The sequence below is a fragment of the Phocoena sinus genome, chromosome 2 (assembly GCF_008692025.1).
Source record: "Phocoena sinus isolate mPhoSin1 chromosome 2, mPhoSin1.pri, whole genome shotgun sequence".
In the NCBI taxonomy this organism is placed as follows: Eukaryota; Metazoa; Chordata; class Mammalia; order Artiodactyla; family Phocoenidae; genus Phocoena; species Phocoena sinus.
In genome coordinates this window covers 169,897,221-169,922,686 of record NC_045764.1, presented here as the reverse complement: position 1 = coordinate 169,922,686, position 25,466 = coordinate 169,897,221, and the positions used below count along the sequence as shown (strand labels likewise).

General features: G+C 39.2%; 1 protein-coding gene across 5 annotated transcripts in view; it reads left to right on the top strand.

The window, feature by feature from the left end:
• ATG2B (autophagy related 2B) overlaps positions 1–23,543 on the top strand; it is a 78,543-nt gene extending 55,000 nt beyond the window's left edge. For 3 of the 5 annotated variants that reach the window (XM_032622773.1, XM_032622774.1, XM_032622771.1), the window contains exons 32-42: positions 24–132; positions 1,078–1,272; positions 2,090–2,191; positions 7,102–7,180; positions 8,296–8,503; positions 11,025–11,094; positions 11,389–11,471; positions 12,711–12,832; positions 13,075–13,229; positions 13,934–14,083; positions 18,624–23,543. In XM_032622773.1, coding sequence (XP_032478664.1) covers positions 24–132; positions 1,078–1,272; positions 2,090–2,191; positions 7,102–7,180; positions 8,296–8,503; positions 11,025–11,094; positions 11,389–11,471; positions 12,711–12,832; positions 13,075–13,229; positions 13,934–14,083; positions 18,624–18,854 — 1,504 coding nt within the window. In that variant the 3' untranslated portion in view covers positions 18,855–23,543. Of the gene's footprint in view, positions 1–23; positions 133–1,077; positions 1,273–2,089; positions 2,192–7,101; positions 7,181–8,295; positions 8,504–11,024; positions 11,095–11,388; positions 11,472–12,710; positions 12,833–13,074; positions 13,230–13,933; positions 14,084–18,623 lie in introns of those variants that run through there. The other 2 variants (XM_032622775.1, XM_032622776.1) reach the window with 2 other exon arrangements.
• Positions 23,544–25,466: the final 1,923 nt, after the last annotated feature.

Here is a 25,466-nt window from a genome sequence, read left to right as displayed (position 1 = left end):
AAGGTTTTATTTTTCATTTATAGTAGTCCCCACAGCTCACCTTCTCACACACCTGCAAGACATGGACGTAATGTGGTATGTGGGGGAAAAGGAAGAAACCATGACTTTTTAATGGAAATACAATTAAGCAAGGTAATGTGACATTTTGAAAGGAAAAATCCACCTAAGTAGGAGCATTAGTGGGCGTTCTTTGGTTACTCTCTGTCCCCTCCCCCATGTGGTCTTGGGGTGTAAGTGGAAAAGTGCAGGGATCTTGTATAGAAACTCTTGCCTCTTTTTCTTTCTCAAATACTCTGAGAAAATTTAGGGTTTTTGTTTTTGTTTTCCCAGGCTACCCCTAGAGCAGTGTCTCGCAGAGTTGAACAAGCATCAGAATCCCCTTGAGGGCTTGTTAAAACACAGGTTGCTGGGCCCCAGAGTTTTTGATTCAGTAAGTCTGAGGTAGGGCCCATGAATTTGCATTTTTAATGAGTTCCCAGGTGATTGTGATACCACTTTACCCAGGACCGTGCTTGGGGAACCACTGCGCTGGAGCATGTCTCTGGGAAGGCCTGCCATTGGATAGCACACAGGTCTCAGGTCCTTTGTGAGCATCTAGAGAGCAGTAGGCCAGGCTGCCAGTGCCGTTGATGCAGTTAATTCTGTCAGCTTGTCTGGGGTTGTGCCAAGGGTCGAATATTAGGGCGCTTATCCTAGAAATAGTGCAGTGATGACAGCTCCGTATACTAAATTGTATCCTCGCGCCCTTTTGGAACTTGAACCTTGCCTCCAAGCAGTTTCATAGGTATGCAAGATAATAATTTTATGACTTATGCCTATTGAGCGTTTTGCTTGAAAAGGATAGGGATTTTACCAAGGTCAAATAAGAAATGTCAGTCAGGCTTTTCCTTGTATGGTCCTGAACACGTGGATTAATAAATAAATACGTGAACAAATGTAGGAGTGTTATGCTGTTCTCTGAAAGTGGAATCGAAATCTGAGAATTCAAAGAAAATGAGTGATGTGTTACATTTTAAAGAGAAAATCTGATTTAAATAAAATGTAGAGATTGTTCTGTGTTCTTTCTCTTCTGTAAAGGTGAAGTTTCAGCACGAGGTCTACCCTCCATGCAAACCAGAATGCGATTCTAGCCTCTTGGAACACCCGGTCTCCCGGCAGGTGTTCATCGTGCAGGATCTTGAAATTCGAGATCGTCTGGCAACATCGCAGATGAATAAGTTTTTGTACCTGTATTGCAGTAAAGAAATGCCTCGAAAAGCTCATTCCAACATGGTAAGATTTAAAACTTCATATATTTTGTTGTTGTATTAGTTTCAGAAAAGTATTTTTATTATGTCTAACTGCAGAAGATTTATTTTAGATTAGGGAAAATTATGGGATTTTTTTCCCTCATTTTTATATGAAAATCCCTTTTAAATATGCTGCTTAAAGTTTTATGTTTTAAAAATTATTTTGCATGTTGTTTCTATAATTGCCAATATATCAATACCTGAGGAAAACCAGAAGTCCATAGTGATCTACACAAAACACTTACACAAGGAATTCCCTGGCGGTCCAGTGGTTAGGACTCCATGCTCTCACTGCCGAGGGCCCTGGTTCAATCCCTGGTTGGGGAGCTAAGATCCCACAAGCCACGCGGCGTGGCCAAAAAAACAAAACACTTAAAATGTTTAAACGAAATTGTTGGCAGTATTCCACATTTCTAACTTTTAATTTTTATTAGAATAAAAATGATCAGCTCAGGACTTCCAGAAGAAAACGTCATAGAAGTTGTCTTTGGAGTATGGGTCTATGGATTAGCTTCTGGGGCTTAGCAAACTTCTTTGAGACTGCGAGTACAACATTATCATTTGCATTTTTTCCTCTAAAGAGAATTCATATCTTTCATCAGATTCTTGAAAGAGTGTGTGACCCAAAAAAGTTAGATTCAGGATTCTAAGGAAAGAGGGTAAACAGTTCCACTTTTTGTTCTGATATAGGGACTAGATATAGGATTTTTTTTCCCTCTTTTTTGCTTTTCTTTTTTTTAATGAAAGCAAGGTCATATTATCACTAGGGAAAAAACGTGTTTGTCTGTCTCGTCTTGTAGCTGACAGTGAAAGCATTACATGTGCGCCCAGAGTCTGGCAGGTCACCACAGGAATGCTGCCTCAGAGTGTCCCTAATGCCACTTCGTCTCAATATCGACCAGGTTTGTATTACAAGCATAAGGCATGGCATTGTGTGTAAATATATATCCCACATTCAGAACGAGAGATTTGATTTAGTAGAATCATGTTTATTATGATTTAACTTTTATGGAAGTTGCATAATTAAAACAGACTTCTGCTGGTAAAGAGTAGGGCAAATTCATTAGCTGTTTGGAATCTAATTATTAGTGAATAAATATTATTAGATTTTGTCCTCCAGTTACCTACGTACGCACTGTCTACGTGACATAGCGCTTAATACCTGCTTCTCATGTTCTCTGATCTTTACATACGTGCTCCTAATGCAGATATACAGGTATTTTCAGAGGATGAAAGGACTCCTCGATATACACTACTGAAAGATATAGGGGATTGTAATCACAGCATCTGGAAGAGAATTCCCTGCCCTGGGCACAATGACAAATTAGTAAATTGGCACTTGAACAGGTCACAAACAAAGCAGAGATTTATGGAAAGAGGTAAAGAAATCTACTTTCCTATACCCTAGCAAGCACCCCATCAAATGATCCTGGGTTTTGCCTTCCCAGAGAGCTGTTTAAAGCATAGTTGTTTTACAAGCTTTGTTCGGTGTATGAAGATGTGATACTTGGTAGTAGTGCAGTGTAGTGAAGAGTGTGGGTTTAGAGTCAGACCTGGGCTTAAATCTCAGTTCTCTTTTACTAACTGTGTGGCTTTTGGTAGGTAACTTAATTTCCCCAAGCCTCAGTTTCTTCACTGATAAAATGGAAAAAGTAATAGTACACGTAGCGTCATTTTTTTAAAAATGAGGCTTAAAGGAGACTGGTGTATGTAAAACATTTAGCTTGGTGCCTGGCACACACTGTTAACGATCAGAAGTGTTAGCTGTCATTATTAACTGAAGCATATAAAAACTACAGAAAATAAATGGAGTTTTTATAGTAATCTGCTTTTGAAATAACAGGACCCTCCCCTTACACCTTACACATTGGTGTGAGCTCAGGTTTGGAAGTGGAGTATATGTGGGGTGGTATTATTTGTTTGATTAAATAACATTAATTGAATAATGTCGATTCATTATTTAAATAAGTAATAGATGTATCAGGGATAATCTAAAGTAATATTTGTATTGTAAACAAAACATAGGAATATCTCAGAGAAGTTGTATTGTGAAGCACAGAAGTTTAGCACAACTTTATGTTAATATTTGTAGCTTCTGAGCTGGGTCAGTCTTGCCAGTGAGTATTTTAGATTTATGTTTTCTCATTATGAGAAGAATATCTTTTGAAACCCATATTTTAATTTGATTTATCCATATTGGCCTAGTAGGAATATGATGACGTATTTATGGGAAATTTGATCTGTGAAAATCACCAGTGTGAGCAAGAATTTGAGTGAGATTTATCTTTATGGCATGACTTTACCAGACTTATCAAGCCCAGTTTTCTTTAATAGACCTTTTCTTTAATATTGAGCTTAATTTCTTCTTTAGAACTCTAAAGCATTATGATTTTAAAATGGAGAAATATTAACCTTAGCAAAAACAATCAGGGAAATAAATGTTATGACTAAACTGAGGAGGAATGGGAAATAATTCCCCAAGGTATGGGATCGAGGGAAACAAAGCCATGCTGCAAATATGTATGCCTTAACTAGGAATATTATGATACAAAAGAGTCCTTTCTAGTTTGCGTCTTCTGAGATTGACATACCATACCAAATGGTCATCTGAATAGAAAAGAAAGCCAAATGTTTGTGTTCTTTAGTTTTTCTTTTGAAAACATATCAGTTGATGAATGAGAATGCTTTGAGTAACGTTTTTCTTACCAAGCATATCTCTGACTTTATCTTCACTTGATCGTAGACAGTAAGTATGAAAGCAATGTGTTGTTTTCTCTTGTTTCTAAGAAGCTGCATTGCTGTTGAAAGTCGGTGCAGTTGCTTGTGAAGCGCAGCGTACCTGTAGGGCAGGCAGGACTCTAGGCAGATGGAGTGATTGCCGTGTAGGGAGCTAAGTAGATGATGGAGGTTGTGTAACTAGGCGATTTGAGATCCAGAATCTGAAGGGGCCAGATTTCCTGGTCTGATGTTCATTTTAGTATTGAACTGCCTGGAAATCTGTGTAGGGAAGATATGTTAATTCCAAATCATTTGCTGAATGCCACCCTTGTCCCAGGTCTGAAGTAGGATGCTGGGAATACAAAGAGGAAGAAACATTCCATCCTCAGAGATCTCTGTTCAGTGGGGAGACAAAGAGACAAATGACTTTAACACCCTGTGATGAAGATAGGCATAAAGATGTGTCCCACCAGAAGAGGGCTCCTAAGCCGGGCTGGGAGTTTGGAAGATGAGGGGTGAGCAGTAAAGGCTTTCTGGAGGATGTGACAATCAAGCTGGGTCTTAAGGAATGTAAAATTATGAATCTTTGTAAAGGCATTGAGAGCCTAATTCAGGTTGTGAGATGCAGTGTGAGGCCGTTGGGTAGGACAGGTGCTTGGCTGAGGTTGGAAGTGATGAACACGTAGCAGTACCAGTTGGCATGTTTGTGATTCTTTTCAGCATCACCTGAGCATGACATTGAAAGCATTTCTTTCAACACCTTAAGTCATATCACACTGTTAATATCCTTTACCGTAGGACCTTAAAGCTAGAAATAACTATTTTATAGTGAAGGTTTAACATAAATAATAAACCATGTTTTTTAAAGTTTAAAAATTGATTTTATTGAAGTATTATTTGCATATAATGCAGAGATTTTAGGTGTACAGTTTGAGCTTGACAGATATTTCTTAATGAATAAAGCTGCTATGAAATTTGTGTACAAGTCTTTTATGGACATAAGTTTTCAGTTTTCCTGGGTAATTGTAAACCGAATGTCTGGGTCATAGGGTAGATGTGTGCTTACCGTCATAAGAAGCTGCCGAATAGTTTTCCACAGTGGTTGGACCATTGTAGGTTCCCATCGGGAACAGATGAGGGCAGCAGCTGCTTCATTCATGCTCTGACCAAACTTGTCTTTTTAATTTTCGCTGCCTTACTTGGTGCTCATTTTGGATTTCCCTGATGACTAATGATGCTGAGCGTCTTTTCGTGAGCTTATTTGACATTTGTATATCTTCTTTTTTGAAGTGTCTGTGTCTTTCTAGTTTTTGTTTTTTAAGTGATTTTTTAAATTTTTATTTTTTATTTATTTATCTTTGGCTCTCTTGGGTCTTCGTTGCTGCGTGTGGGCTTTCTAGTTGCGTGCGGCGAGTGGGGGCTACTCTTTGTTGCCATGCGCGGGCTTCTCATTGTGGTGGCTTGTCTTGTTGCGGAGCATGGGCTCTAGGCACGCGGGCTTCAGCGTTTGTGGCTCGCGGGCTCTAGAGCGCAGGCTCAGTAGTTGTGGCGCACGGGCCTAGTTCCTCCGCGGCACGTGAGATCTTCCCGGACCAGGGATCAACTCGTGTCCTCTGCATTGGCAGGCAGATTCTTAACCACTGCGCCACCAGGGAAATCCCTGTGTCTTTCTAGTTTTAGAGTTAGGTGGTTTGTCTTACTGAGTTGTAAAGAGTTCAGCATAAATACCAAAATTAAAAATTTAGAGAACATTTTGAAAAGCTCATGATTAGTATCCCTTAGTCTGTTGTTTGTAGTAAAAATATGTAAAAACCACTGTCTCTTTAGGTCTTCCCTTTTTTTTTTTTTTTTTAAATAAGAGCACATTTATACCTGGAATTTTCTCTTTGTTTTTTTTTGGAGGCAAAACATTCATAGTATTAAAATATCGCCATCTGGTGGCCAAAGGGTAACATTTTATATACTATTAACTGTCAACATGTAATATTTGATATATGTAAATATACACATATTTAGTGATTTATAATAAATGTATGTAGTGTAAATAACATATAAATATATACTTAAATACGTATGTGTAAAGCATAATAATATAGTGAACAATTCATGAACGTACTCCCCAACTGCAGAGCCAGAATATTTCTAATACTGTTGAAACCGTCTGTTTGTTCTTCAGTCCTAGCCCTCAGTCTCCCATATGCCATGTCATCTAGAAAAATACCTCTCTAACTTCCATCATTTATACTTCTGACAAGTGTGATCAGTAGTAGGTCGAATCCTTTGGAATTGCCAGTCAGGCACTTGGTGTGCTACCACTTACTGTGACCCTGTATTTCACTTTCACATTGCGCTTTGGTACAATATTAAAGTTTTATATTAATTTAAGTTTTTTAAAATGGGAGGGAAGAGTAAGAAAGAACAGGCTCTGGTATTTAATTTTCATATTCTCCAAAATGGATTCGTTAGTCTCAGTAAGGCTTAATGAAGCTGCTAATAATGGGCAAATGTGGCTTGCACGCACAGCACCAAGAACGGTCCATACCATAGAATTTCAGAAAAGACCACACTGATTGCGTGATTTTATTTATTTTCAATTTTTATTTTGAATATCATGTCTAATGAAGAAAATGTTTAAGGCAACATAACATAGTGGTAAAGGCCGAAATAAGACATTAAGAACTTCTAAGGCACATCTGAGTATGCAGTACACGCTAGCTGCTGTTATTGTTTAGTAATATCCCTGCTACCAATTCAGAGTGAGAACTAATGCCAAATTAAGAAGGAGACTACTATATTTCTAAGAAAACCAAAATGTACTTTGATTTAGAAATAGCAGTTTAATTTCTAACTTATCTGTCATAATTTCTGCATCTATAAATTAATTTTCTCAGAGTTGTGAGAATTAGCAAGGAAGTGTGTGTGTGTGTATGTGTGAGAGAGAGGGAGAGATTGAGAATAGGAACAATGCTTGGCACAGAGTAGGGACTGAATAAATTATAGCTGTATATGAACAATGAGTGAAATATAAGACTTGAAGACACTTCGTTTCATAGTTTTAGAACCCTTTAGATATAATTACATCTCTCAATTTTAGGATGCCTTGTTCTTCCTGAAGGATTTCTTCACAAGTGTTTCCACAGAAATAGAGCTTCTCATGGCTCCAGATCCAGAAGGTATTAAATATGTAGAGTTTGAAAAAGCCTATAACAAGTACTTGGATTGATTTTGATTGTTATGAGGCCTTTTTGAGAATGTACTTACAAAGCTTTATTCTCATTTATATAAATGTGTTCTGTGCTCATTTTTGTTAAGTTGTACAAATGTAGTTTATGTAAGAGTACAGGAGTCCCCCCTTATCCTCCAGAAGTGCCTTCCAGGACCCCCAGTGGCTGCCTGACACTGCAGATAGTAACAAGCCCTAAATATACTGTTTTTTCTTTCTATACGTACATGCCTATGATAAAATTTAATCTATAAATTAGGCGCAGTAAGAGATTAACAACAGTAACTAGTAATAAAATAAAACAATTATAACAATATACTGTAATGAAAGTTAGGTGAGCATGATCTTTCTCTCTCTCTCTCAAAATGTCTTGTACAAATTTAATGCCTCTTCCATCTTAACTACGCACTTATCATGCACTGTGGCTGTAGCCTCTGAGGTACGACAGCAAAATGAGTGCAAATTTCTTTTTCCTTCATCACAGTTTTACAGATTTGTTCTTACTGTAGATCTTAGCGACCTGAGCATACAATTTTTTTTTTTTCCTTATTAAGTGAAGAGCTTTCACCTTTTCGCTTAGAGGAAGCGTGCTGCGGCTTCTCTTTGGTGTATCCGAATTGCTAGCATCGCTGTTCTTGTACTTTGGGGCCATTATTAATAAAATAAGGGTTACTTAACACAAGCACTGCAATACCCCAACAGTAGACCTGATAACTGAGCTGGCCACTCAGTGACTCTACTGGTGAGATATGCTGGACAAAGGGACGATTCACATTCTGGTGGGATAGAGTATGACGATGCAAGGTTTCATCATGCTACTCAGAATGGTGTGCAGTTTAAAACTTAGGAATGGTTTATCTCTGGAATTTTCCATTTCATATTTTTGGACCACAGTTGATCTTGGAAAGTGAAACTGAAGATAAGGAGGGACTACTGTAATGATTTAAAAGGTGAAAGATTTCTCTAGCAGTAGTTGTATTTATTAAATGAAATGTAGCAAAACAAGTTAAGTGTAGATTGTTGCTTTAAAGAAGTATACCTGATTTTTCAAATGTGCACTTTCAGTTAAAAAGTCTCCTGGAGCTGATGTCACCTGCAGTTTGCCAAGGCATTTAAGCACCTCAAAGGAGCCAAATCTAGTTATTTCTTTCCCTGGGCCAAAGCAGCCTTCCCCAAATGGCAGTGCCAATTCAGTGCAGGTGGTCAATGGGGAAGAAGAGAAGGACTTCTCTGCTGAAGAAGCGTCATTTAGTGATCAGCCTGTGTTTTTTAGGTAAGTCATTTAATTCTGATAACAAATGAAGTTATTTTAGAGGATGAAGGTTGTTCTTCAATGTGTCTGTGTACCGGAAATCATGAGGTCGCGTCAGCGTTTCTGTGCACTGGCGAATAACCAACCGGTGTATTAGTTTGTATGCGGGCCCCGCCTACTTGCACCTCTCATTTTTACACATAGTAACCCTGGCTCAGGATTCATCCTCCTATTGATTCTGTAGCAGGAATTTTCTCTTCCCCTTAGATTCTTCCTTCTTTTCCTCCACCTGTCCCTCGCTTTCCAGTCACTTATGGCCTGTTTGTGTGTCCTTGAACGTGATGCTGTCCTTTTCCCTCAAACACCTCACCTTCAGCCTTCCTCCCTTTTCCATTATGGGAATTTTCTGTCTACTTTCTCTGCCCTTCTCTATCACTGTTGTGTCATCCTTCCTGACCCTCCGCTAACTGGCTGAGTTGGAATCATCAGGAAACCCATGTCCCTGTTGACTACAGCCAACAACTAGCTGGTTGTACATTGGAGTTTATCCTCGTTTCCAGATCCATTCATTCTAACCGTCTTCTTTCTTTCCCAGCCCTTGATGGTAGGGATGGAGCCTTGGCTCTATTGGAAGGAGAGAGGTTGAAGATCGAAAACACCTGTGTTGTGAGGGACAGTTAGCTCCTTTCCCTGGTTTTCTATAGTCCTCTCTTGTTGACATCAGTGGTCCCCAAGTTCTGTCTTTCTAAGTTCTGAGTTTCTAAATTTTCTTTCTAAATTCTGAGTTTAGAATATGACCCAAAGTAGGCAGTATAACTGTTTTAAAGTGTTTTCATGTTTTAAATATCTTGTATATTGATGAAAATAGTTAGAAAATAGAATGTGAGAATTGGAAAGATCCTGGGAGAGAGGATCTCTGGTGGTTCTAAACTTTTCTACCATAAAAGAAGAATCTCTTTTATTATTTTCCCACATTTCTTTTTTATTTAAAAATTTTTTTCGAACAAAGACATTGTGTATCTTAATAATTTGAATTCTCATTTCATATAAGCTACCAATTTGGTTTTTGTGAACACTGGATAACCAGTATAAAAGAAATTGAATTGTTATAATTCTGGCCTGAAAGCAAAGAAATTTGACACTTTTTAGTCAGACTGTGTAACCTCACTTACTTAGGTAAATATTTGTTTTTTTCCATTTAGACTACTTAAAATAGCTTGTAGATTTCTGTTTCTACTCTCAAAAGCTCCTAGTGTATCTAGGACCCTGGGGCGGTACTTGGTGATATAGTTCAAATTACTCACTTTACAGATGAGGAAGTTAATGCACAGAGAGGAGAGGTGACTTGCTCAAGGCCACACAGTTAGTTAGTGGCCAAGCCAGGACTAGAACAGAGGTTTTCTGAATCCCAAATCCAGTGCGTTTTCCAAGTAATAGCATAATAGTCCCCTCTCCTGCAGACATTTATTCATCCCACAGATATTTATTGAACATTTATTATATGTATGTCAGATTTTGTTCTAGGTGAACAAAGTAGGGAAAAAATCCCTATTTAATTGAGCTTATAGATAATAAAAATGTATGATTTGGCCTATTATGTACATGCCATGGAGGAAAGAGTGAGAATGGAGGAGGCAGGTGTCGAGGGGCTGTCGCCCAGAGAACCCAGTGCAGATGGATGTTCGGAAGATGAGGGGTGACCTGGGAACCCAGACTTCTTGTAGTGATTGATATAAGTACAGCACTTCCATTTTACTGTAGGTTAAATGGACTTTTGTGGGATGATTTAGTATATAACCACCGACATTAATTCTGTAGTAAAAATGTGTTTCAGCTTCCAATTTACAGTCCAACTTTTGGAAGCCAACTGCTTTTGTTTGATGTGTACCATCAATGTATAATTATAATTTCATTCAGAATTCCCAATATTTGTGTGTCAGTATCCTATTTGCAAGCATTAATTTCATGACTGTCTACTAAAATTCACCAATGTAGATGGCATTTAAAAATTTACTGATGAAGACATTTAGGCTCAGAGAGTTTAAGTTACTTGCCTCGACTGCATCCCATGTAACTGATAACACTAGGGTTCATGTCTAGGTCTTCTGGATCTTTCTGCTCTATCACAGAGCTAAAATGAATACCTTAGCCCTTTTTTACTTTTTGGTAATGATTATGTTATTTGGTTTAATCTTGAAAGTTGTCTTTATTAGTTCGTTCTCTGTATGAATTGAATATGTGCCAGAATAAATTTTCCTAAGATAAACATTGTTTAGTAAACTAGGAAAAGGTTTTTGTGAGAAATTTAATATATAATGAAATAAATAAGATTTATAAGATGATTAACATCTGTTTAGTTGTTACATTGCCTTAAGAAAAGGCAGAGCTAAAAGACATTCTCTTTTATTTAGGCCTTAATATATTCACATTATTTATTTTGTGGCTTTGTTTTTATTCTCCAGTTGAACAAATTCATTTATATCTAATTTCAGCTCTTAGTAATTTTGAATATAAATAACTCCCCTCCTTTCTTTATCTTTAGAGAATTTAGATTCACATCAGAAGTTCCTATTCGACTTGATTATCATGGCAAACACGTATCAATGGATCAGGTCTGGAAACTTTGCACAAATATACTCTACAAAATTATCTCATTTGTTTTTCTAGTGGACTCAATTTTTTAAAAACTCTTTTCCGTTATAGTTTGTATATGTGAAATGCAGTGTAAGATTTTAAAATTTAATTCTGCTTTTAAAGTAAATTAAGTATAATTTTACTTAAGAACCCATGAGTAAAATTTGATATAAATTGGGTCATATAAAATACATGTACTTTTTTGCTCTGAGTATTTTAGGTGTTTTACCTTTAATAGTGATTTTTTTTTTTTTTTTTTTTTAATTTTAAAGGGTACGTTGGCTGGGATTTTGATTGGTCTGGCCCAGTTAAACTGCTCTGAACTAAAGCTGAAGAGGCTTTTCTATCGGCATGGGTAAGTTGATTTATTACATGAGACTTTAAGATGTAGTTACTAACGTTAGTTTACAGCAAACTAAAAATTGAGTTTTCTTAGCGAGCATACATAATTTATTTTACAGTGTTGTTTGCAGAGACCTCATTTTTAGAGGATTTTTACTGGCTAGGGGCTAATTTTTATTCTGAGAGAATAGAAGTAGTTTGAAGAGAGTAGTATTTTTCAAAAAACAGCTATAGTTAGGATTCTTAAAAATAATTTCCCAAAGTTATAAATTAGCCTATTCAGTGAAAAGACTGGAAGGAAGTTCACAAGGTAACGGTTCTTAGTAGCTAAGAACTGTCCGGCAACTTATAGACACTGAGTTAACCCTATGCCAAAGCTTTAGATGTTGAAGAAGTAAGAACAGTGGAAAAGCACACTTACATATACTACCTAAGCCTTATATAGAAATTATTAGCATTCTAAGTGCTAAATTATTAGCACTTATATATACTGCCTAAGCCTTATATAGAAATTATTAGCATTCTAAGTGCTAAATTATTAGCACTTATATATACTGCCTAAGCCTTATATAGAAATTATTAGCATTCTAAGTGCTAAATTATTAGCACTTATATATACTGCCTAAGCCTTATATAGAAATTATTAGCATTCTAAGTGCTAAATTATTAGCACTTACATATACTGCCTAAGCCTTATATAGAAGTGATCAGCATTAGCATTGGGTTAAATGTATGTGTATACATAGATGTATTTATATACTTAAATTGAAAATCTATAAAATTTTGTCCTTATAATTTGTACGTTTTCTTTTTTGTCTTTTTTAAAATAAACTTATTTATTTATCTATTTATTTATTTTTGGCTGCGTTGGGTCTTTGTTGCTGCACCACGGGCTTTCTTTAGCTGCGGTGCACGGGGGCTACTCTTGTTGCAGTGTGTGGGCTTCTCATTGCAGTGGCTTCTCTTGCTGTGGAGCACGGGCTCTAGGTGCGCGGGCTCAGTAGTTGTGACTCGCGGGCTCTAGGGCGCAGGCTCAGTAGTTGTGGCGCACGAGCTTCATTGCTCCGCGGCATGTGAGATCTTCCCGGACCAGGGCTCGAACCCATGTCCCCTGCATTGGCAGGCGGATTCTTAACCACTGCGCCACCAGAGAAGCCCTCTTTTTTTTGTCTTAAGTAAAAAAATTCCCCAAACTTGTCTAAACCTATAAATTTCATTTTCCTTCCTATATACTTATAGTCATTTGCTCTAGTTTGCTAGGTGTTGACAAATTATTCTCATATGCAATCACTGAATGGCTTACTGACATTAAGAAGAACCAGCTGCCAGGAATTCTGGGAGGCGTTGGGCCTATGCATTCACTAGTCCAATTAGGTGAGTGTTCTTTTTTAATTAGAAGATAATTTATTTTGCCTGATCAGTGATTCTTAACTCTTTTGGGGTTATGGATGCCTTTGAGAATCTACGTGAGGATCATCTTTCTAGAAAAACCTACATGTTAGTCGTACAAAATTTTGCCTCCCATTTTAGGAGTTAAAAACCCGAGGGTTGGAATGATAGCAGAGATCTAAGCTCCAGCACGCCTCTTGATTTCTGTGTGTTGGCTGCTGTTCTAGTGCAAGGCCTGAAGGACTTGGTCTGGTTGCCAGTTGAGCAGTACCGGAAGGGCGGCCGCATCGTCAGAGGGTTTCAGAGAGGCGCTGCCTCCTTTGGCACCTCGACAGCGATGGCTGCTCTAGAACTCACGAACAGAATGGTTCAAACCATACAGGTATCTTTTCAAAGACCAGCTTGATCTATACAAAGAGGAAGAGCTGTTGTAAGCAGTTGGGTTATTTTGTTCTCAAAATGTACTGTGAAAGTGTATAAAATATTGAGAATATTTTATTTGTAATGATTTCATATCATTAACTTTTTTTTTTGATTAGCTGTCCAGTGTTAATTAAATAAGTAGTTAAATAATAAAGCAGTGGACTACAGTGTCAAATTCGTTTGCCTCTTTCAGGTAGATTATAACTATTAAGTTAGCCAAGGATTTATTTCACCACATTTATGTGAAAAGATCATAGCTGAATGTAAAGAAGGCATTAGAGATCTAATAGTGGTCGTATTAAGGTTCGTTATATTAAGTATTAAGCTCCATTTGGCCTTATCCAGTTGTTCACAGACCATGCATTCTTGTCTAATCTTGATAACACGGAGAGTGTTCTCAGAAGGCAGAGGAGGGGCTGAAAAATTCAGCTCAATCCAGATATGAGTTATTACTGTACACTTTAACATCCTTGTTATAAAAGTGATACATTCTTGTAAAGAATTCACATGCTGCAGAAGGGCAGGTCTGAGGGTGTGTGAGTCCCTCTCCTCTTCCTGTCTCCCCGTAGGAAGTGCACTGTTGGAGCTTAACCCTCCAGACGTTCTTCTGATTCACTTTTTTGTTTTCTGATTCACTTTTCACTCTCTGCTAAAATGATCCAGGCGGCGGCAGAGACTGCTTATGACATGGTGTCTCCTGGTACCCTTTCTATCGAGCCCAAGAAGGTCAAAAGGTTCCCTCATCACCGCTTAGCCCACCAGCCAGTGGACCTGAGGGAAGGTGTGGCCAAGGCCTACAGTGTCGTGAAGGAGGTGAGTGGGCACCCGAGGGGACAGGCCAGAAGCAGTTTGCGTGCTTTCCTGACGTTCATCTAAAGAGCAGCGGCGCTTGGGCTTTGTCCCAAAGAAACCCCTGGGGTGGATTTGGGACTGTGCTGTCGCTGGTGAGTGCAAATATCTGCATGAGGTAAGAGAGGAGGCTGTGTCCTGACCTGCAGGCTCACGAGAAGAGTAGTGATCTAGTGGGAGGACTGATCTCTTTACATACAGAAGCAAACAAGGAGTAGTAGAAACATGCCATGGACTCACCAGTGGAGTTAACATATGTTTATACTTTGCTGTATTTTCCGCAGATTTGTTTAAAAAATAAAATTTGTCAGGTTAATCACAAATGCTGACCCCATTCCCATGCCTTCACTATCCTGAAGATGGTAGATATTTTTTCTGTGCATGTTTTTTATAGTTTCATGTAAGTATGTATTCATAAGCAAATAATTGCTTATATTTTAAAAGTTAACATAAATGGTATCATCTGTACCATTCTGTAACTTTTGTCTTTCAAGACATATCCACATTGATATATGTAGATCTAATTTAAACTTTTATAGTATTTCACTGTATGAATATAGCATAATTTATTTATCTTCCTATTGGTGGACAGTTTCCTTTTTTAAAAAATTAATTTATTTACTTCTTGTTGGCTGCGTTGGGTCGTCGTTGCTGCGCACGGCTTTCTCTAGTTGCGGTGAGCGGGGGCTACTCTTCGTTGTGGTGCGCGGGCTTCTCACTGCAGTGGCTTCTCTTGTTGCAGACTATGGGTTCTAGGTGTGCGGGCTTCAGTTGTTAAGGCGTGTGGGCTCAGTAGTTGTGGCGCACAGACTTAGTTGCTCCATAGCATGTGGGATCTTCCCGGACCAGGGATTGAACCCATGTCCCCTGCATTGGCAGGCGGATTCTCAACCACTGCGCCACCAGGGAAGTCCCATTTTTTTCCCTGAAATACAATTCCATTTTTTCCCCTGAAATACAGCTATTGGAATGTTGATATAAACGCCCCTTTGTTTGTATGTGCAAGAAGTTGTTAAGGGTGGAATTGGTGATTTGTAACTATTTGAATCTTGACGCTTATTAAGCATTAACAAATTGTAATTTAGTTGCACCAGTGAATCCTGGTTCTTTATGGGTGTTGACAGGAGCATTCCTTGTCTTTTTTTTTCTTTCTTTTTTTTTCTTATTCAAACAGAAAGTCACAAAAATTATAACCATCCTCATCAGTTCACTCAGTCCCATGTAATTAATTTGTTTTTCATCTTGATCTTTTCTTAGCACTTTTGTGAATTCATCAGTTTTCCATTAGAGTTCTGAGAACACTTATTCATTCAGTTCAGCAGTATAGTCAGTTACCAGAAACCTGTACTTGTCAGAGTCTTTTCCATGAATTCCTTGAAGGTGAAACCCTTTTATGGGAACATTTTTGCAAAAGCATCAGAGTACACCCAGAACTGTCTGTAAATGACAAAAGACTTAAAAATGACCACGGTTAAAGATTTGATGAAAGTTCATAACAATGCAATTGACAAGGGAATTTAGTTATTTCTGAGATATACATTTTAAAATAATAACTAGAATTATGACTTATAACATTATACCAGAACATACAAGATTTTTAGGAATTTCATGTAATGTCTGAAACATTAATATTAACATATTTCCATACAAATAACCCAAAGAAAGTTTAGTATTAGTTTTTTTTCCTTTTTTTAGCATTCCTTGTCTTAATCTTTTTTTTTTTTTGACATAGGACGTGAAGTTTGAGGTCATTTTACTTATGATTTGTGTGTTAAGATTTCATTAATGATATTTTTCCCTGTCATATTCTGACAGGCAGAAGTGCCTTAGGACAGTCTTTTACGTGACAGAAGAAGTCCATGTGGTCCCAAATGGTGGGAAGAAGACTGAAGTGAGGCCCCCCAAGAAATGTGTTAGTGGATAAATAAAGGCAAGACCACAGATCACCTCTCTTAAAAAGAGGTTTAGTCGGGAGAATAAAGAGAGATAATTACCAGTCAGACCTGTTCCTACAGATGTCAGGATTGGGCCAGTAATCAGCAGACATGTTAGAAATCAGGTTTGTAAAAATTATCCTGGGCTTCAAGGCGTAGCAGGGGCAGTTTGCAGCAGGATATAATAGCACTTGGGTACGTAGCACTTTGCAGTTCACAAAATGCTTCCCTAATTTAATCTATGCTCATTTAAATAAAAGTATTTGTGTGCTTACTCTGTGCCAAGAGTATAGTAACCCTTAAAAGATAGGTGGTTTTCCTGATTTAGAGATGAGGAAACGGGGTCAGCAAGAATGGCTTCCCCACTGTACCGTGGCGAGACGGTAGTGGAGCCTGGATCGGAACCCAGGTATTTGGGTCTAATGTTTAGTTCTCTAAAACCATCTGTGTGAAGAAGGGAGGAAGGAAGGTGAGCATGATTTGATGTGGTAGGTGTGCTTGATTAGACGGAGTCTGAATTCTGTATTAGAAAACTTTTAAAATAGACGTTCCTAGGTGGTGATAAATACTATCTCTTGGGCTTCCCTGGTGGCGCAGTGGTTAAGAATCTTCCTGCCAATGCAGGGGGCACGGGTTCAAGCCCTGGTCCGGGAAGATCCCACATGCCATGGAGCAACTGAGCCCGCGAGCTACACCTACCGAGCCCGCGTGCCACAACTGCTGAAGCCCATGTACCTAGAGCCTGTGCTCCGCAACAAGAGAAGCCACCGCAGTGAGAAGCCCATGCACCACAATGAAGAGTAGCCCCCGCTCACTGCAACTAGAGAAAAACCTGCGCACAGCAACAAAGACCCAACGCAGCCAAAAATAAATAAATAAAATAAATAAATTTATTTTAAAAATACTATCTATTTTCGTATTATATGTTGGTAACTCAGAGATCAAGAGGAAACATCCCATGTGTTTCACAAGATCAGGGGTTGGCAAATGATAGGTCTCAGGTCATATCTGGCCCATGCCTGTTTTTATATGGACCGTCTAGTAAGAATGATTTTTACAGTCTTAAAAGATTGTAAAAAGAAGAAAACAAGAAGGAAGAAGAAGAGTATATGACAGAGACTGTGCAGCCCGCAAATACTTACCACCTGGCCCTTTGCAGGGACAGTTTGCCGAGCCCTGCTCTGCGTGATCAGGTCTCGTGGTGGTTGGGGAGCAGTGGTGAGGGGAGTAGTAGTTGTAGGAGCTGTTCGGTGAGCACTTAGTACCTGCTGAGTTGTACCGGGCTCTTTAGGTGCAGTATTTCGTTTAACAATCACTGCAGCGTTTTCGTTCCCCTCTTAAAGCACTTGTGTCAGGTCACACAGGTAAGTGGTGGAGCTGAGGTTTGAATTTGCCTGGTGGTGCTGATCGCCACGTTCTGACACACTAACAGCGACTGTTTGTGGGTTAGGGAGGGGACCTGGGAGCAGGCAGGAGGAGGATGTGGGCAAATGTGTAAATTGTAAGCATCTTCTTCACTGTGGTGACGGTTTTACTTGTTGGCTGTTATTCTGTAGATAGTTTGAAAAATAGCACTTACATTTTTTTTTTTAGCTCTTCTGTAACCCCCTCCCCGCCACAGCATTACATGTTTTTTGCCTGCTGTGCTGTGTAAAAATGATACTCCCATCAGGTTGTCAAAGTGAGGGCTAGACTTTGGACTAGGACAAAGCTCCTTGATTTCCCTGGAGAGCCCAAAGTTCCTCTCGTTGTGCCTGTCACTGAAATGGTCACAGTGGAATAGTGCCTCGTGGCCCCTGAGGGATTTTGAGTTAGACGAATGGTAGAGATTTGAAAGTCATGTATGATGTTTTACCACTCTGGCTTGACCTACTCATTTACATATTCAGCTCTAAAGCTCAGCAACCATGATTATTTTAATGTTACACAGTTATAAGAAAGGTGAAAAATGCTACAGAAGCTTTGTTTCTAATTATTAAACATGTTCCTGCTTTATGTTCTCAGAATTTTCTCTGTTTAATCCAGGAAAATGTTCTATTTAGCCTTTTATCTTAATTGAATGTTCCACAGTTATCTCTTCTAGTACATAGCCAGTAATTTAAAACAAATTAAATTATTTTCTGGAGCTTAGTCAAATTAGGTCTTTTGTTACAGTTGAATCACAGGAGCTATCACCATATTCATTTAGTGATTATATTTATTCAAGAAGCTTTGTTTGCTAAGTTTGATTTAACTAGAGTGATTACTAGTGCCAGAAAAGCTGCTCTTGGATTATTAATCATTTCTGTAAGCTTCCCCATGTGAAATTGTAGTTTACAATTGTAGTTTACACAACTGTCACAATAAAATGCTAAATCATAATAATTGCATCTTACTTTCCCTTATAATTAGAATTGTCATAAAAATAATTATCCTGGCTTATCTCAAAAGTACAGGTTCTGTTTCATTTTGGTTTTTGTCTAGTTACAAACCTGCTGTTGATTAACTCGACTAAAGTGTGTATTATGAGAGAATTTAGAGAGTTTTCTGACCAGTGATTTACTCCCCTTCTCTCCCCTCCCCGCTTTCAGGGAATTGCAGACACGGCTCAGACCATTTACGAAACCGCAGCCCGGGAGCACGAGAGCAGAGGGGTGACTGGCGCCGTGGGCGAGGTCCTGCGCCAGATCCCTCCAGCCGTGGTGAAACCTCTGATCGTTGCCACGGAAGCAACATCCAGCGTCTTAGGTGGCATGAGAAACCAAATTAGACCAGACGTTCGGCAAGACGAGTCACAGAAATGGCGCCATGGAGAAGACTGACATTTCAGACGTGATTCTTTATGAAGATAATGAGGGTGGAAATAAGGAACAGAGTATCCCACTGGCAGCTTTAGGGGGAACTCGTTTAATTTTATTGTGCTCATCTCAGGAACAAAACCACTTCTTAGTGAAATAATTTAGTATCAAAACAACATGCAACCAAAACCTTTTGACATTTTAGGGCTAGTTTGGTACTTGCCTGTAGAATAGAAATGTTTGGTGGCTGGTGTCAAAAGTCCATGAAGCATTTGCTGCCCAGTTAGTGGAATGTTTGCTTTTATTAAAATGACTGTACTTTTCCTTGTTACAGACAGCTGTCATTGGAAACCTCCTTTTACAGTACAGAGTGCTCAGAAACATTGGAGCGCTTTGAAAGCACTATTTACGTTGCTCTAAGGAGTTGATTTTTCTCCAGGTTTGAAGAGAATCACAGCTTCGAAACTTTCATTGAAAATGAGAGACAGAAGCCACAGGGAAAGTAAAACAAATAGGATTTTCAATATAAACACCCGTGAGGAAAAAATAACCTAGTCTGTTGGATTTAGTGTTCCCGCACTCGCAAACAATGTTGTTTCCATTTGCTCAGAAGAGCCTTCTGTGGGAGTTTGAGAACGTGAATGTCGCAGACTTGTTCTGTTGTGTTGCACTTTATTGTGTGTGTGTGTCTGTGTGTGTGTGTGTGTTTAGATTAATACAAGTTATGTGCTATATTCTACGTGTAATTTATAGAGTTACACAAAATATAAAGAGGGGTAAGTCTGAAGGTTTTTGGCAAAGGAAGGTAACTCAAATGTAATAACTTTCATTCATTCTGAGTGTAAATGAAAATGTGCATTCTATAATGAACTGGGGCCCATCTAATTGTTTATATATTCAATTTTAAGCAGGTATAGTGCAAGGTTATTAGGAATGTGTGGAAAGGGAGATTGAAAGTGGTTTTTACTCTTTTGAAATTAACCAAAAATCCTCCAAATATGCCCTAGTCAGCTATTTCGAAGTACCATTTTTACTTGGTTAACAATGTACATTTTGATAATCTATCAGGAATGAATAAAATATTTTTATTTAAAGGTAAAATTGTTTTATGCTTCCATGAATATTTTGCTTCTCTTAGAGCATATTCATAGATGCAATACTAGAATTTATTCCAAGACCCTTGGGAACACTTTCTCAAAATTGATTTTGGTTAATACCAAGTAAATCATTACCTAGGAGTGAGAGGGAAATTGTTCTCAAAGAACTCAGCCTCTAACTTTAGATGAATCTAGCAGAAAGAAAATATAGGACTTTGTATTCATCCACTGTTTAAAGTTGCATGATGTACATTCTCATTTTCTAGAGTGGGGGGATGTCATCGAGGTGAATTTGGATTTCACAACTGCTTTCACTTTGGGGTTTGGAAAATGACGTTGTATCAATTTCATTCTCTAAACTTTCTAAACAAGAAAGCAAATGTAAACCAAAAATCTGAACATTTAAAATTTATAAAATGATGTTAAATAGCATTTGATTTAATTTTGTTTTCTGTTTACTGCTGAAAAGCTTAAAAGGATAGTGCTCAGAAAACCACCTGTTTAAGCATCACAGGACCGTTTATTACTCGGCCCTAGTTAGATGGAGTCCACCTAGAACGTGGTCCTGAGTAAACGCTAGCCATGGCTGTTTATTATATGAAGCTTCAGCCTGCTTCCGGGGTGCTTTCCAGGCACCCTCGCATTGACACCAGTATTTTCCCTTATAAGGGAACATGCTGTGTGTGATATCTGTGATGATTAATCAAACTGGAAAACACTTGCTCAAATTTAAAAATATAAAATCTCTTTATTAAATATATTTTCCATACTACATCTAATTGAACTTAAATAATTAGTATAGGGAGAAATAATCATCCTCTTCTTTGTACTCTGAGTTGCAAATGGACCTGTTTTTTTTGACAAATTGGGTTTATAAGTCCCATTTAAACATATGTCTTTATAGTGTAATTTCCATGGCTCTCTGTTCTGCCCTCCTGCACCTGCTTTTAATAGAATCCCTGTTTGGGAACAGAAACCTTGTGTCTCAGAAAGATTCAGTGTCAAGCGTCTAGTCATTGTCAGTTTAACCAAGATGCTCTTTACTTGAGATGTTTACATAGAGGTCCTTTCTATATTTGAATACTTAGGCATTGTTAAATATCCTTAATTTTTTCAATAGTGTCTTTTCGAACTTTTACATCACCATGACACAGTAGAGAGTGTTGGCAGGATCCTCGTGTTGCCAGATCTGTGACTTACCAAGTGGATGCTTTTGCCAAGACATTGAGTTTCTTTGTGCCTCTGTGTCCCTCTCTGTAAATGAAGGGGTTTCTTACAACAAAGCCCAACAGAGATTTTCGGATGAGTAGAGCGTGCGTGTGTATGCATGTGAATGATGACGTGGGATGTGGCACTCCGTTGAGTGCCCCAGGCCTCTGGCACCTGGGACGGGTGGTGGTGTCGAACGAGAGCACTGGCCACATCACACCCACAGTAGCCACGGCTCCTTCAGATCTTTGATCTCTTAGAGTAACGTGTCTCTGAACGGCCATGGTGCCTTCAAGGCTGACTTCTGAGTGGAGCAAACTGAGCATGTCCACGTACTGCTGCATTGAATCCACGTTACGTTTCTCCCCGAGGGGTCCAGGTCAGCGAGCTTGATCAGGATACGTTTGTGAGTTTCAGAACCTCACATTGTGGCAGGAACATGTTAAGACCACTTTACATTATACAGGCAGCAGAGGCCATGGTGGCATCTCCTCTTGATTAGGATCCCCCAGTTTCCCTTCCTGTCTGTCCACAGATTGCTGTTATTTACAGATAGAATGTCCGCTCAGCATTTGCCTTTTAGGACAGATAGGATGCGGTGTTTTTTTCTAGACATCATAGCGAAGACTTTCATTTTAGTAAAGCTTGGGTCCAATTTGGATTCCCACTTAAGCACATATATTTAACATCAATATTTTTATAATGCAGAACTCACTTTAAGAAAAAAAAAAAAATCTTCCCAAATAGCAATGTGCCTAAAATGAGAAAAAGACTAAAAACCAGTATTTCCTGCGTCATGCTATGCGTCACTTCCCTCTCCTTTAAAAACTGTGTTTTGTAGGCTTGGTGCCTTTGTTCAGTTCCCAAACAGTCCAAACAACTACGTCTGCTCCTCGGGGGCCGCTCGCCACCCTCGGGTACTGTTGATTCAGGTTCTGTGCACCGTGTGTGCTCTCACCAGAGACGGGAGACGAGAGACAGAGGGCAGAGGCAAGTTAAGCACTTTTAAACGAGGAATCCACACTTGCACTAAGTAGTTTTAGGATTGACAATTAATTATCTTACCATGAATTTAGATCTTGTATATGTAAAAAGCTGCATGACTCAGCTTAAGAGAAATCATTCACCTTTGCCCCGCCTCAGTTTTCTCACACCTGAGCGGGGTGTAAATGAACTCTCAGCTTGTGGCAGTGTGGCAGGGCTAGTGGCCCGTGGTGAGCAGTCTGTTCCCTGTTTCCCTTCATATCCTCTTGACCTACTTAAGACACGAGAGAAAATGTCTATAAAGTTCTTTAAGCGTCGTGAAAGTAAGGGCCTGTGCAGATGCAAAGCGATACTTTGCATCTGCAAATACATCAACTGGACATACCCATTGGTACTAAATTGAATGACTCAAATATCAATATAAATTTGTGAGTCTTAGGTTAAAAAGGAAGGTTATTTGGGTAGTATATAGATAATGAAGGAAAGAAAAAGTTTTTTTCCATTACCAAGAAATCTTACTTCTGTGTCCTGGAAGGTATAGTCAGTCTTTTCATTGAGAATAACTGAGTGCTTTAATGCTAATTTATTTTTATCTCAGAAGTTTCAGGATCATGCTAGGTAGGCATTGCTCCCTGTAGTAGACTTTACATGCACAGTTGCAAGTCAGCTAGTTTTAATCAGAAGTATTTTCCTTTCATTGTATTGTCTGCAAATCAGAGAGAGAGAAGGCATTCTGACACACCATGATCGGCTTCTTTGGGGATGAGAAACTTGAGTTTAAACAATTCATATTTTGAAATGTCAGCAGTTTTTAAAAACAGAGGTGTTAGACATTTTTGCTTCCTGTAACCAGTGTTGGCCCCTTGGTTTCAAGCATGTTGCTTCATAAAAAGCACCAGATGGCTATCTGATGATGTATTTCACGAGATTGTAGATGTGATGTTGGCTGACTCAGTGACATCTCTAATGCTCTGGGGGTGTTGAAATAGCAGCCCCTCCTTTAAGAAACATGTTTACTTTGCTGTTTCACATGTACTTTGTGTATATGAAATGGCAGCCTCCAATTTCTAGTTGGATTTGTCTTACATTGTTTGTGTAACTTGCCGGTCACACAGGACTGTTTGCTTTTTCATTGCGAAATTTGGTAGGGACGCCAATTCAGCTCTTATGTTAATCCATCCTGATTTATTTTAGACATTGAATTGATCTCACCAGAAGTAAAAAGCATATGTTGTATATGTTGACTGTCATTGCTAAGTTTCCTAATTGAGGTAATTATGGATATGAATACTTTAAGAATACTGATGCTATATGAGTATTTTTGTGGAAATGTTAACTTGTTAGTGTGACTAAAGTATTATGAATTTAAGAATATTCTTGAAGAAAATTAAAATATTTACTCTTTGGAGTTTGCTTTAAACACTATTGTCTTTCACCAAGAAATGTTCCCTGTATAAAAAGCCTGTATAAAATACTTTTTGAGGCAGAGGGTAGGTCTGTTGTTGTGAAATGGTGTTCCTATGATCCTGTACTGATAAGTACTTCTAATAGCCAATCTTGTAGCTATCTGCTGCTGACTTCTGAGATACATAGGGCATATAATGTTAGAATTTGCCACTCCTTCCCCTTTTGGGATATTAATCACTGCATTAGTTATCTTATCTCCACAATGTAGACTTGCAGCAAACACATCTTATAGTTTTGGTCTTAGGGACCTAGATAAATACTTGAAAAACCTGTTCTTTTTGGAGGAATATTATTATTTATAAAAGGAATATTTAAAAGAAATATTTATTCTTAAAGACAGTACTGTAAAAGAAGTTTTGATGTGACAGAAGTCATTATATGACCATCCACTTTGAGCAATCATGGAAAAATCGCAAGTCACAACACACTTCACACATGACTCTTGTGAGTGAGGGAAGGGAACCTTTGTGAGGTGCTTGCTGTGAGCCAGGTTCTCTATATAACCTCAGTAGCCCCTCTGAGCGGTGCTTGTAATAATCCCTCTCTTCCAGAGGAGGAGACTGAGGTTCAGAGAGGTCAAGGAAGTTGCTTAAGGTCACGTGGTTTGATTCCCAAAGCCCGTGCTCATTCTAGGATTTTATTTAAGAGGAACTTGTACAGTTGTCTAAATTAGTGAAAACTCTTCACTAATTAGGAAACCAAGAAAGGAATTTTGCTAGAAAATGGAGATTATGGGCTCTTAGAATACTTTAGTCAGACAAACTTGCTTATGTTGCATCTCCACCCCTCTCCCCTCTCCAGGCTGGGCTCCAGCCACAGTCGTTAAGTCTGGGAGTAGGGCTAAATTAGATTCTCTCCACTTTAGAAATCTTACCCTTGGGGCTGGATGAGTTTTTGCTGTGGGGCTGTCCTGTGCATTGTAGGATGTTTAGCAGCATCCTTGGCCTTACCCAGTACATGCAAGTAGCACCCCATCCCCCCTTGTGTAAACCAAAAATGTCTTCAGACATGGCCAAGTGTCCCCTGGGTGGCAAATGTCCCCTGGGTGGCAAAAGCCCCCTGGTGCAAACCACTGGGCCAAAAGCTCCCCTGGTGAAAATCGTGTGTGGCATGGAGCGAGCACAGTGCGTAAGAGCCTCCCCACATTCCTTTCTGGAATATTCTGCCTGGTTCCTCCTTATCTCAGCTTAAAGATTACCCTTCTCAGACAGGCCCAGCCACCCTTACCTCTTTATTACCTCATTATTCATTATAGCACACACTCCTCTCAACAAACTTTGTGGCATTTCTCTCATTTTAAATTCAACATTTGTTGAGTATTTACTGTGTGATTACTACTTTGTTCAAACCTCAACAACATGGCATTCGCATTCCGTACCAGCCAGGGTCCTGGCAGGAGGCAGATGGCTGGCCACTGGGGCGACTGACGGAGGTGTAAGGAAGGGACTTAATTTAGCATAGGTGGGCAGGGGCAAGGGAGATCCACTGGCACCTCGGGAGCTGACTCGGCCTCAGCTCTGTGCGTCAGTGGTGGTGTCTGACTTTTTCCCACTGACCTTGGACACAGGAACACGAGGCTGCTCCCCCTTTCCCGTCCCATCTATCAGGAGACTGAAGCAGTGCTAAGCCTCACCACAGGCCTGAGGGGACAAAGGGATAGAGTGATTCACAGAACCTGTAGCTGAAGGAGAGGGCTGCCTGATACAGCTGTGGCCTTAGGTGGAGCCAAGTAGCCAGAGGGGCCCAGACCACTAAATCCCCACCCTCGGGCTCCTGCTTTCCCACCTCCTGCTGGAGCCTCCCATAGGTTGAGCCTAACTTACTGCAGTATCTCAGGCTCAGCCTCCCCGGCAGAGAGCAGGGGAGAGGGGGTGGAGAG